The sequence below is a fragment of the Crinia signifera genome, chromosome 5, assembly GCF_055691185.1.
Source record: "Crinia signifera chromosome 5, ASM5569118v1, whole genome shotgun sequence".
Lineage (NCBI taxonomy): Eukaryota > Metazoa > Chordata > Amphibia > Anura > Myobatrachidae > Crinia > Crinia signifera.
The window spans coordinates 20,817,829-20,831,685 of NC_139221.1; the positions used below are offsets into that span (position 1 = coordinate 20,817,829).

The window sequence follows — 13,857 nt, forward strand, 5'->3', positions numbered from 1 at the left end:
TTTTGATATGTAACATGTCAACATACAGAAATGTCAACTTAATTATAATGTGGACATGATCCTTATGTCAATATTGTGCATGTCAAAAGTCAAAATTTACGGTAAATTTAGGGTTGAGGCTTGGGGGCCTAATTATGAACATATCAACATTGTGTCTATGTCAAAATTCCTCTATGTTGACGTAATGCCCTTGTTGACATTGTTGTGTCAACATTCTGAAAGTTGAAGTTCTGATGAATTTAGACATATCAAAAAGGTACAGGGTGTCGTCATATTCTCCCCTCACTGGCGGTGATCCCAGCATCGTCTCCCAGATTAATTTGGCATCATTTGATCATTGTAACTAATGAGAGGAGGGGGTCCATGTGCACCCCCCCCCCCCCTACACACACACTTTCCTAACACATATAACTAATACGATTTGCCGTCGCGCACTATCCTCCTACCTCAGCACCAAAATCTGCCTACAAATGTTTCTGGTGTTTGAGTCACAATAGTACATTGTTCCCGAAGTGATTGTCCAGCATCAGAAGCAGCTGACATATGATTCAGCAAAGAGATGTTATGGAAGGTTATTAGGGTCCCGGCCTCACACTGGTTACTGCATCAAACATCGTTGTTATGGACTGAATGAGAGACACAGTGTCACAGACAACAGGATTGTTGGAATTCCAAGACAAAGCCGCACAGAATGAGAACACCCATTGTGATATTACACATCGGTACGGTCCGTCTGCAATACTCATGTCCACCTATCAGGGCAATAAGATGCAGTATCTAGGCATTTGCCCCAAGCAGTTCAGGTTATCTGTCCAATCTGGCTGGTTGCAGAGAGAAACTGATACTGTGGGGGGGGGGGGAGATGCCCCAATTCTCCCGGAACTGCCGATCGGCGGTCAGCAAACATTGGTGGTACTTTGTGGAATCGGCTATTTTAAACATGTTAAAAAGGCCTGATTCCCCATTGCCCCCATATCTAGGGACCTATGGGGACCTTAAATCAAATTAATTTAACCAATCTGTAGATGACGGACTTTTAGCACTACCTTGAATCCTGGAAATTCATCTGGGAGTCGCCTTTAGAAATGCAGGTTGGAACTTGCTTCAGGAGCGTTTCAAAAACTCACGGTCACATAGGGAAATTCTTGTGAACCCAAGTATAACTCTGGCTGTGGTTCAGTAGTTGGAGCTGTATGCTGGGAACTTGGTGGGCATATGTAGCTCTTGTCAGTGGCGGGGTGGTGAGTCCAGGTGCAAACATATTTAGGCCCCCCTCCATTCCAACCCAAGTTAACAATATGCAACATGGCAGAGTGTGACAGGGAGAGGGTTAAGGTGACAGGGAGAGGCAGAGTGTGACAGGGAAAAACAGTGGGAGATAGAGGCAGCAGTGGGCCCCTTAGTTCTCAGGGGGCCCGTTGCACTGCTGGAACTGGAGGCAGGCTGGAACGGCCTGGAACTGACAAAGCAACTGGACCCGACTGGTACCAGGCTGAACACAGGAGCAGGCTGGAACCTGTAGTTCTCCAGTGCAGCGGAACAGAGCTTTTGGGAACAGGTACTAAACTCTGGAGCATAGAGACACAGGAGTGTTGTCCTGGCAACTTGCTGGGGATCTGGCAAGCCCTTTTATCTCTCTTCTGCACTGTGATTGGTGGACAGTCAGCTGAGCGATTTTGGCCTTGTGGTTAGTGAGACAGTAGTCAGCTGATCCTGGGCAACATGGTGGCGCCCTGCAGCCATAAGTGGTGGAAAATCCCACAGGGAAAATCTGGGTGCACAGAGGACCGCAGTGGGATCTCGGAAAATGGCAGGAGGGTTATCCACAGGAGACAGGGTGACCATTATGATAAAAATGAAAGTGCGCTCCCAAAGGTGCTGCCGCCATCAATTCAGACATCGGGTTCAGTATGATTTCCCGACAGTCAATATAGTTCAAACTTCAGGCATGGTCAAAATCCCGACACAGGCAGAATGCCGACAATTAAAATGTTGACAGATCAAAAAGTCAACATGATTTAAAAATGGGTGTCTGTGTCGACACGTATAAGTGAACCACGTCTACTCGCATGGCTTGTTGCGCTCACCATGCTTCGGGCACGGTGCCTTGCTACGCCCGGCACACTATTCTAATCTAACTCTATGCCCTCCTGGATCATGAAATAAGAACAAGTCGGTTTCAAAGAAAAAATTCATAAAAAATCCATGTCAACTTTTTTGACCTGTCGACATTTTAAAGGAGCTTCTCCCTGGAGAAGAGACTTACAAAGTAGGTAAGTATGATGTAAATCTGATGCCATTGGGTACCCATTTATGCCACTCTGATGCCATTGGGTACCCCCCAGTGCTGGCAGCTGGCGCCGGGGATATCACTTTGTATCCAGTGCTCACTCTGTCGTTGTTTTTACTAGGAAAACATCAGTGCAAGTCTGAATAAAGTATTTCCTGGGGAACAATGACAGAGACACAGACAATACATTATGCCCCCAGACCGACACCAAATGGTAGATTTAATAAGGATTCTAAAAATGAAAAGTAATGATGTTGCCCGTAGCGACCAATCTGATACCAGCTTTCAAAATCTGATTGGTTGCTATGGTTTCTATAGGCAACAACATTATTTTTCATGTTTAGCCAATCTAGTTTTCCTACATGGTAAATACGGGGCTGTGTTGCCAGGGAAGACAGCTCATGGCGTTGTTATGCATCCTGTACTTCATCACATTTTAATTGTGCAGAATAACAGTACTACAGTATTTTTGGAATAAAAGTTAATGAAGCAGGCCAGTCGGTCAGTATTGCAGATAAGCTGAGTCTCAGATGTCATGTGACTTCTCTGTATTTATGACCAAATATTAAACCTCCCAGCCTTACCAGTATTACATTGATAGCACTTTGTTATTCCGTGATGATGACAGATAACTGAGCCCATGTCCCTCTCATGTTCAGGTGGGAAAACCAACCAACTGAATCTTCAAAACTCTGCGACCAGAGCCGTCATCCAGAGACTGGATCCTGACCGCAGTTACGCCGTGCAGGTCATCGCGTTTAATGAAGACGATGAAAGCAAGCCGGTTCGGGGAGAGTTTAAGAGTACGTAACCGTGACCAGCGCTGATAGCTGATACAGGACATCAGTATACAGAGAGACAGGGGAATTATAATGGGAGCAATGAATCTTGGGTCTAACGTCCGATTTATTACATTTTATGTAAAAAAAATAACTACTGTATGAGGGAGATTTATTAATGCTTGGATAGAGATAAAGGTCCTTATTCTGGTTCACTCGCAAAGGCAAATTCCTTCTCTAATGGACAAAACCATGCTGCACTGCAGGGGGGCAAGATGGGTACTTGTTTCCTAGCGGGGCGCCCACAAAGCAAATAGCTTAGCGGGCGATTCTGCGTAAGAAAATTGCATCGCATCACATGCCGTTTTTGTGTGCGATGCGATCGCATGCGATGCAATTTTCCTATAAGCTTCACCACGTTTCAAGGTGGCATGGATACTGGGGGGGGGGGTGCCTCAATCTCATTGCATCTCATACAACTGTTTAGTAAAGTAAATGGCATCGCACTCTATACAATCGCATGCGATTTTGCGGTGCAATGTGATCGCATGCGATGTGATGCGATCGCACCGCCCGGGGGGGGGGGGGGGCGGGAAATAGCAGTGAATAAATTACATAGGAAAATCGCATGCGATGCGATTTCACTATGGTACCATACGTAGCCGCGAGCCTCGCTGTTTTGGCGGCTACACATGCAATTTCCCCTTCCCTGCAAAAACCCAGTGACGTGGAAGCGGCACGTGCAAGGGGCGTCAGTTGAATACTGACCGTGCGAGCTGTGCCAGCTCGAAAAAACTCATTGAATACAGCCCTTAGAGGGGCGGAGCTTATTATGAATGATAGAGGGGTGCTGAGAGGGGTAGTGTAGAATGGTCTGGGTATACATATCAGCAATAACCGTACTCCCTGCGTAGTCACAATCAGACCCCCAACTATTTTTTTTTCTTAATTAAACAAATTACTTCTAATTGTTTTTTTCCCCCTATTTTTGATAACATTTACCTTTTTTTTTGTTAGATTCTGTTTAAACCCCCCCTTGGAGTTTTATGTCAGTGGTAACAGTAACATCAGACACAAGTGGCCAGAGCCGGCCCTAGCCTAAATTACGCCCTAGGCAAGATTTTGACTGTTGCCCCCTAGCACTGCCACTAGTTCCATCTCCCCTTTCCCAGCACCATCAACCCTCATCATAGCAGTCATCATTTTGGTGTCCCTACCCGCAATATTTTAAATAGAACCAGCACACCCATTCGGTGCCTTTTTTGCTGAAAATTCGTCTTATTTGCATTGTTATGACCAGCACACACAAGGAGCTTCTTCTGATTAAAATGATATGCAGCATGCCTATATTCTGTGTGCGACTGTGGCTGTACCTGCATACGGAATGCTATGTTACAGTGATTTCCATGAATACACTATTTCATATGCAGATACAGCCTCACTCACACACAGAATATAGGCATGCTGCATATCATTTTAATCAGCAGAAGTTGCTGATGCCCCTAGACATTCCAAATGCCCTAGGCAATTGCCTAGTTGGCCTATGCCTAAGGCCGGCCCTGCAAGTGGCCAATGTCTTCCTTCTACACATGTGTCTGAGCGATATAACCAAAGGTCCACCTCTAAATCAGACCACAGTGAGGCCCTTTAAACCAGAGCAGTTATGAATTACACAGGTTCCGCTGTTGGTTTAATTCAAGGCTGCATTTCTCCTGGTTTGAGTCGGCCATAGAACCTGTGTAATTCCGGAGTATCCCGGTATAAAGGGACAGTATAGTAACCCTGCTCCTAGTCATGCAGACGTCCTCTGGCTCAGCTCACCATGTCCTTGTTTTTTCTTTAGTTAAAGATCTGGAGAAGAAGAAAAAACCCAGCGCAAACCGCAAGGTGCAGGAGAGCGAGAATATCGTGGTGGCAGAAGGTAGGAACCCACTGAGTGCTTTATTCATTAGTCACCTGACACCGCGGCTGCCAGATTCGGCTATTGAGGTGTCACTGTAATACTGGAAGAATTATTGCAGACTTCTGAAAAGCCAAATGACTTATTTAATGTTGACATTGGTGTAAGAGCTCTCGGTGGGAACAATTGTTTTACTATTAACCTATAAACCATTATTTTCTCTTGCTGGCTTTATCTGATTATAGCCATTATACATAGTGCAGCGAATACTTGAGTCCCTGAAAGTGCTTCATACAAAAACATGTTGTGGATCTGTCCATGATCTACGCCTAAATGCCACCTACATGCAGAATAGTACCACCGTCATTGATTGGATCGTGATTTAATAGCATATTGGAACACTGTGACTTTGTCAGTGCTTTATGGGTGTGGTCAGTGCTGTGTGGGTGTGATCAGTGCTGTGTGGGCGTGGCCAGTGCTATGTGGGTGTGTCCATCTTTATACTATCAGCCCCACTGTTAATTGCATTTCCATCAAAATGGAAGAATTGCTAGAAATACCATTTTAATTGTTATGACTTATGGGCAACTGAAAGGCCAGAGATTATCCTCACTATATTCTACTATGATCACATTTAGGCAGACATCATAACTACTTGTACTTTCCAATAATCTATCAGAAGAATGGTATTTATTATATACAGTAGTAAGTAGAGGAAATGGGTAAAACTACAATATGCAAATATATACTGCAATCCAATCATATAAATATGCACGATGCAGAAACAAACAAACACAAGGTACACAAACAACATACCTCCCAACTGTACCAATTTTCGTGGGACTGTCCTCTGGTGGTGCTGGTGCAGTCAGGAGTCCCCTCTGCATGGCGCTGTAACGGGGAATAGATGCTATGCACATCGTCTATTCCCCGAGACAGAGGAGCTGGGTGCACGGCCAGCAACTCACAGAGCCGCAGGCCATGCTCCCCGCAGCGGGGAAAACGTGGCCTCATAGGAGCATCACAAGCATAGACCACACCCCTTAACCTCTAGGCCATGCCCCCAACTTTCGGGTGCACACCTGCAGCATGTACCAGGGTCCCACATTTCTTATTTCAAAAGTTGGGGGGTATGAAACAACATGAAATGACATATGCAGGAGTATGCTGTAATACATAGGATATCATTCGTATACATGCCTCAGCACATGCAGAGAATCAGCAACAGTGCTGCCAGTAAATGGTAGGGGTGGGGAGGCTTATGAAAACAGTGACACCCCCTCCCCCCTTGCTGTCCTCTACATGGATGGAGGGCCACATGATACTGTCTCTGAAAATGTTCCAGGGCCTATACTAAGAAAGGGAGGAGGTGTGGCCAGTAATGGGTGGGAGTGGCTTGTGTGCTGTGGGTGTGGCCACTGCTAAGTAGGCATGTACACTAGGGCGGAGTGAAAACACTAAAATTGAGAAATTCAAAATCGGCTAGTGTGGAAAAGTTGTGACTTGACCTGAATAAGAAACGTGCAAAAGCATTTTGATCTGAGTCAACATCTTCTGTTCTGGCAAGAGGCCTGAAGTTTCACTTTTTAGGTGAAAATGACGAAACCTATGAAGATGCTCCAATCTAGTTATAATTATGTCAGGATGTCTTAGAGTGGTTCATTAATATACTTTAGCATAGTAAAAAACAGTACGAGCTTGTCCTAGTGCAAAGTGACTGACTGGCGGGAGAAAAAATCCCTAATAATTGACCCATTTTCATGGTCACAATTGTGAATATTGTGTGTTTTCTCCTGAACGTGTTTATAATAGAAGCACATAATGCTCTAAATGGAATTTCATTGACACTGTGTGAAATATAACACTGCATAATAGCCCTTAATCAGACCTGATCGCAGTACAAATTTGTTCTCAAAATGGGCAAAACAAATGCTGCATTGCAGGTGGGGCAGATGTAACGTGCTGAGAGAGTTAAATTTGGGTGGGGTGTGTTGAAACTGAAATCTAAATTGCAGTGTAAAAATAATGCAGCAGGTATTTACCCTGCACAGAAACAAAATAACTCAACACAAATCTAAAGGTGGCCATACATCTACAGATCGATTGTCAGATCTGGTTGGTTGGAACAAATACCTGGTAATATCTGAATGACAGTTTTTGGCAGTTTTCCAGCATTTCAAAGCAAAGTGCTCTCATCCATTACCAGTATTTTGTTCCAAACAGACAGATCGGACAATAAATCTGTAGATGTATGGCCACATTAACTCCCTCTGCACATGTTACATCTGCCCCACCTGCAGCTGCATTACAGCATATAATTATGCCAAAGATAAGCCAATTTATTAACAGTTAAATACATTAAAGTGCATTATGCTGTAATAAGTATTGCTGATCAATCCTGCCTAGCAGGGCCGTCTTTTTGTATGGGCTTAATGGGCACTTGCTCAGGGACCCCAGGTGTATAAGGGCTCTATTTTGATAGCTGAGGATCCCCTTTTTCCAGGGATACCAGAATTTTGAAAATCGGCCCTGGGGAACTGCAGATATCCAACTTCAAAGCAGCAGTCCACATCCGACCTGTTAATTACAATTTCCAGTCATATTTCTCAGGTTCTCTCTGACACTAGCGGCTTGTCTCTATCATGCACAGAACCAGAGATATCAGCCTTCAAGCAGCCGGTCCCTGCTCCAGCTCCAAACGTCTGGTGTAGTTTTTTATTTTTGTCAATGGATTGCTCTGGCTCCTGATCTCTGATCCCCAAGTCCCCAGCACTTCCTGAAAGTTGGGACTCTAGGTTTTTATACTAGGCTAAGAAATCTATTTCCAGATAATGGCGATATCTGCAGTCAAACATGCTGCCCTTCCACCGAAAATTACGAATATTAAGCCCACTCCATTATCCAACCGTCCCCTGTGTATAAAACACCCCCTACCTCCCTGGAAGTCATTTACAAGGGACCCTTCATACAGCTCTGTGCTCCCTTCCACACGTTAGTGTTCTCCCTCCCACCACCTGTGCAGTAAAGGAGTAATTAGCAGAAGTTACTGCTCCAGGTCCTACATGTTGAATGGAAGATAGAGCACCCCCTGCCACCCGTGGGACATCAAAGCTGCTGCTGATACCACCCGCCACCCCTAGGAGGGGAGAATGGGTAAGGGCCCCAGTGCATTGCTTTGCCCAGGTGCCCACACTGCTGTTAAGACTGCCCTGCTGCCTAGAAATGAACACAGTGATTGGCATATATGTACTGCTGGACACCACTCATAGAATGATTAACCTGTTATTTTTTGAATCGATGTTCTTGTTTTTCCCCCCCCTAAACATTAGATGTATTTGTTTATTTATTTATTTACAGTTTCTCATATAGCTCAGCAGATTCCGTTGCGCTTTACAATAGTAGACAGTGATAAAACAAACTGGGTAATGACAGACAGACTTGGGGTTTAGAGGGCCCTGCTGCAAGCTTACAATTTATTACATCATAATACACTTCAACGTATTTAACAGTTAATATATTGGCTTATCTTTGGCATAATTATATGCTGTAATGCAGCCCAATCATGTTCCCAGTATAGGGGATGCAACACTGTTTTTCTGTCAATAAACAGAAGTGATATGTAAAATGATACATTAGACAGTTTACACTGTTACTTGTAATATTTATTGTAACAGTTACTGTTTTTCAATAACAGATTGCAACAGTTATTTCTTATTTATGTACACAGGATTGTCTATCTTTGTATATGCACTGCAAAGAGAGCAGCATAAATCCAATTTCATGTATTTCAGTGACACTGTGTGAAATATAACACTGCATAATGGCCCTTAATCAGACCTGATCGCAGTACAAATTTGTTCTCAAAATGGGCAAAAAAATGCTGGACTGCAGGTGGGGCAGATGTAACATGTGCAGAGAGATTTAAGGTGGCCATACATCTACAGATTTATTGTCCGATCTGTCTGGTTGGAACAAAATCCTGGTAAAAGATGAGAGCAAATGACAGTTGACCATTTGATTTGAAATGCTGAAAAACTGTCATTCAGATATTACCAGCTGTTTGTTCCAACCAGCCAGATCTGACAATCGATCTGTAGATGTATGGCCACCTTTAGATGTGTGAGTTATTTTGTTTCTGTGCAAGGTAAATACCGGCTGCATTATTTTTACACTGTAATTTAGATTTCAGCTTCAACACACCCCACCCAAATTTAACTCTCTCAGCACGTTACATCTGCCCCACCTGCAATGCAGCATTTGTTTTGCCCATTTTGAGAACAAATTTGTACTGGGATCAGGTCTGATTAAGGGCTATTATGTAGTGTTATATTTCACACAGTGTCACCGAAATTCCATTTAGAGTATTTGTGCTTCTTCTATTATAAACACATTCAGGAGAAAACACACAATATTCCCAATTGTGACCATGAAAATGGGTCAATTATTAGGGATTTTTTCTCCCACCAAAGTCATTCACTTTGCACTAGGACAAGCTCGTACTCTCTTTTACTATGCTAAAGTATATTAATGAACCACTCTAAGACATCCTGACATAATTTTAACTAGATCGGAGCATCTTCATAGTTTTCGTAATTTTCACCAAAAAAGTGAAACTTCAGGCCTCTTGCCAGAACAGAAGATGTTGACTCAGATCAAAATGCTTTTGCACGTTTCTTATTCAGGTCAAGTCACAACTTTTCCACACTAGCCGATTTTGAATTTCTCAATTTCAGTTTTTTCACTCCGCCCTAATGTACACGCCCTACACTATCGGTCATTTTTGCAGTCACTGCTGCAATGTACTGTACTTACTGTAACACCTAGTTTCCGTTAGTGACATTTAACTCCAAAATGTATATTTCCCTACTGTGCATAATACACTGTAAATATAGACAGAGCCATCTCTGACCCTTCTCTTCCAGAGCAAGTCAAGGCATGTTAGCTATTCCCTGTGTATCTGTAGTGGCACCCAGGTCATGTGCAGCCACCCATCTGTACATTAGCAGCACTACAAGCCTGTCACTCCTACACTGACAGCTCCAGAGCCTCAGAGTGATGCATGATAAAGAAGCGCCCACTTACTGTCACTTGTCAGCAGCAGGGGGGTATTAGTATCAGAGCAGCCTAGAGGCAAACTCTTCCTGAGGTGTCCCCATATTAGTCTTTTTCAGTCTATAGGGAACAGAATTGTGTTTGATCAGGGCCAGGGGTCACCAGTGAAGGAACATAAATTAAGTAGAGGGCAGAGGCCAGGAATCTGTGAGGTCTTGTAATCACAAGGGCTACAGTGGCCAGGTAAAGGATAGACTACAGTGAAGGCAACGGCACTCCTCAATACCTCTACCCAGAGACACCAAGAGTGGGGGGGGGGAGTGGGCAGGGCCGGTGCAAGGCACCGGAGCGCCCCAGGCGAGTCGGGGTGGGGGCGCCCCGGTGCCGGGAGGGGGGTCTTGGTTGGTTGGTACCTGTGTAAAAAAAACTTCCGTCCCCGGCGTCCCTGCTGAGTGCTGGTGTAGGGGTGTCCGTGCCGCCGGGGGAGCCTGCGGCGCTGTTATTGTGTATACGCTTGTCGCGCCCGGTGGGGTCCCTACAGTGAATAGAAAATAACGCTGCGCGCATAGCGACAAGCATATACACAATAACAGCGCCGCAGGCTCCCCCGGCAGCATGGACACCCCTACACCAGCACTCAGCAGGGACGCCGGGGACGGAAGTTTTTTTTACACAGGTACCACAGTGCTGGGGGTGAGGGGCGAACTGCCGCCCTCCAGGTGCCGGCGCCCTAGGCAAATGCCTAGAGCTGCCTAGTGGTGGCGCCGGCCCTGGGAGTGGGTACTAAATACCCAGGCCCGGGTGTGTTGGAGGGTGCCCACCTACTTCCTTTCAGTCACCTTGGGAAAGGCGTGCATATAGAAATAGTAGCAGGATTTCATTGCAGGATGGCCTCGCGCAATGTATCAACTATCGGCCTCTGTGCGCATTTGCAGCCCATGAACAGGTCTGAATGACCCCCATAGCCTTCTGGGTTCTTCCAGTAATAACTTCAGTCGTTTTTTTTTTTGTGGTTTTAAAAAGTGCAAAACGTGTTTCAGTGCTTCGGCCAGAGACAATCATCTGATGTGACAGCTGTAATCACTATAATGACAGAGATGATTGTGTGTATGTGAGTTAGGATCCGGGAAACTGTCAGGATAATATCCAGGAGACATTATAAAAGAAGGATCCCAGACACACAACCAGCAAAGCCGCGGTATCACATATCATGTGCTATTATATGTAGTTCTGTATGTACTAAATTACAATCATTCTGTTTACTATTTTATAAACATTCTTATATAACGAGTGGAATGATCCGAAGGTTGCTATGCTTGGTTCTTGGAACAGCCCTGCCTTTCGGATGTAGAATTCTAGCATAAAAGGTATTATATTTGGGCAAGGGTGTAACTATCATAGGTGCAAGGGGTGCAGCTGCTATGGGGCCCAGAGCTGAGAGGGGGCCCATATTTACTGTCTACGTAATATGTTTTACATACATTTATCACCATCAGTCGCTAAATAGGGGGCCCTTACAAACTTTTGCTATGGGGCCTATGAATATCTAGTTACGCCCCGTGTCGTAACTATAAATTTTGCTCCCCCCTGCCAATAAGTTTGTGGGCCCCCCCTCCAGGATCCTCTCCGACGTGTTTGCCCAGCGCGTGACGTAATGACGTCACACACATAACGGAGAAGCTGAAGCAGGAGAGAGGAAGAGAGACCAGCAGACACTGCTGCTTCCCTTGGCTCCGACACATCCCAGGCCGCCCAAACACGCCCATCCGCCCGCCCATCCTGTTCACAGTAGCCAATAGCTGGCTCTGTGTACAGTCAATTGAATCAGTGGGGGGATTTGTTATCTCTGCCAGGGCCCCACCCGCGCTGCGGCTGACTCGCCTCCGGTGCTCAGTCAGTGAGCAGCGGCCGGCAGCAGCATGTCAGTGCGTCGAGTGGTGCTGGCGCCCACACAGACCCTGCTACTTCTTGCTCCCCCAAGCGGCTGCTGGGGCTGCCTTACAGTAGTTATGCCACTGGTTACGCCATTGTATTGGGGTAACATACAGGGTACTCTTTACCTAGAAGGGTGCCCATCGCGGCCATCGCGGGCATTGAATGCACTAAAAAATCGGGTGCGATGCGACCGACGCCGATGCCGCGATTTCTCATAGGGAACAATGTTAAATGTCTCAATTGACCCGATTTTCCTGTTCAATGCCTCAATTGACCCGATTTTTCCATAGGAAACAATGTTAAATGGGCCACAGAGGCCAAATAGGCACTCTGAAGTGTAAAATGGCCCCCCCAATTGTTAACGCCACCCCACGATCAACGTCAACCCGAAGCATGGCGAGCGCAGCGAGCCAGCGAGGGGCGGCGGTACGCGTCCTACGACCTTTTTATACCCCCACTATCCACGTCGGCGTGGAGTTGAGAATAGAAAGTGTGGCGAGCGCAGCGAGCCACCGAGCCTGAAGCGTGGCGAGTGCAGCGGATACCTTCACAGGTATCCGCGTCCCCTAGCGGGATTCACACCTGTCCGCGTCCCCTCGCGGGGCTCGCTGCGCTCGCCGCGCTTCGGGCTCGTTGGCTCGCTGCGCTCGCCACACTTTCTATTCTCAACTCCACGCCGACGTGGATAGTGGGGGTATGAAAAGGTTGTAGGACGCGTACCGCCGCCCCTCGCGGGCTCGCTGCGCTCGCCATGCTTCGGGTTCACGTTGATCGTGGGGTGGCGTTAACAATTGTGGGGGCCATTTCACACTTCAGGGTGCCTATTTGGCCTCTGTGGGCCATTTAACATTGTTTCCTATGGAAAAATCGGGTCAATTGAGGCATTGAACAGGAAAATCGGGTAAATTGAGACATTTAACATTGTTCCCTATGGGAAATCGCGGGCATCGCGTCGGTCGCATTGCACCCGATTTTTTAGTGCATTCAATGCCCGCGATTTTTTACTAACGATGCCCACGATCAAAATCATGGGCGCCGTTCTAAGTAAAGAGTACCACATACAGTACATGCTGAGTCTTCTACCACCACTTACAGGAGTGGCAGCCTGGTGTATAGGGGTGTGGCCAGTGGGGAGAGGGGCTAGCTGGGGGGATGGGGTTGCACCATCGAGCTAATCGTGGCTCCCCCCCTTCGCTATGCCATAAAAACAGGCATTATTATTATATAGCAGGGGCGTGACTACAATGACGTGATTCATCGCAAACTGCGTCATCGGGACTCCCTTGGTCCACCCACTTCTGCTCTGTAAGTGGGTGTACCGAGGGGTGGGTGTACGAGGGACCGGGAGGGCCACTCGAATTTCAGGAGTCTCCTGGCTGTTCGCACACTGGCCCTTATTCTGATTGAGTCGGACGGCTCCGTGTGCGGTCGGACGTCCGATGTTTGGTGTTTGCGCATGTGCAGAGGCGTATCTGCGCATGTGTGAACGCCTCGTACGTCCGAACATGGAGTGAGGTCCGTGCAGAAAACGATCGTACGGAACCATCCGAACAGGGGGTGGAGAGGGGCGTGAAGGGCTGTTTGGGCTCATTACCATATGCGTACGCCCCGTGTTTCATGGGCGTTCCCATGAAAATGCTGGGCGTATGTATGGTAATGCGGCAGTGACGCACGTGTGGGGGGCGGACATATGACATAGCCGGATGCCAGCTGCCCGCCCATATCCCTAGGTTTTATATGGAAAAATGTCCGAGTGGTCTGGAGCACTCAGTGCTGCCTGACCACTCGGTCCAGCATTCGATGGTCGGGGACCATCGAATGATGGGGGAGGTTCCCACAGATGGATGAGGTGTTCACATGAAACATCCACTCGCGGTCCGTACACTCGGTTCCTGTCTGAA

At 46.6% G+C, this 13,857-nt stretch overlaps 1 protein-coding gene across 1 annotated transcript in view; it reads left to right on the top strand.

Moving 5' to 3' along the window:
- The window catches only part of COL14A1 (collagen type XIV alpha 1 chain), a 150,845-nt gene that overhangs the window by 21,247 nt on the left and 115,741 nt on the right, over window positions 1-13,857 (top strand). Inside the window, exons 4-5 of the mRNA XM_083186746.1 lie at window positions 2,950-3,093; window positions 4,913-4,990. Of these exons, the coding sequence (XP_083042872.1) occupies window positions 2,950-3,093; window positions 4,913-4,990 (222 nt within the window). The remainder of the gene's footprint in view (window positions 1-2,949; window positions 3,094-4,912; window positions 4,991-13,857) is intronic.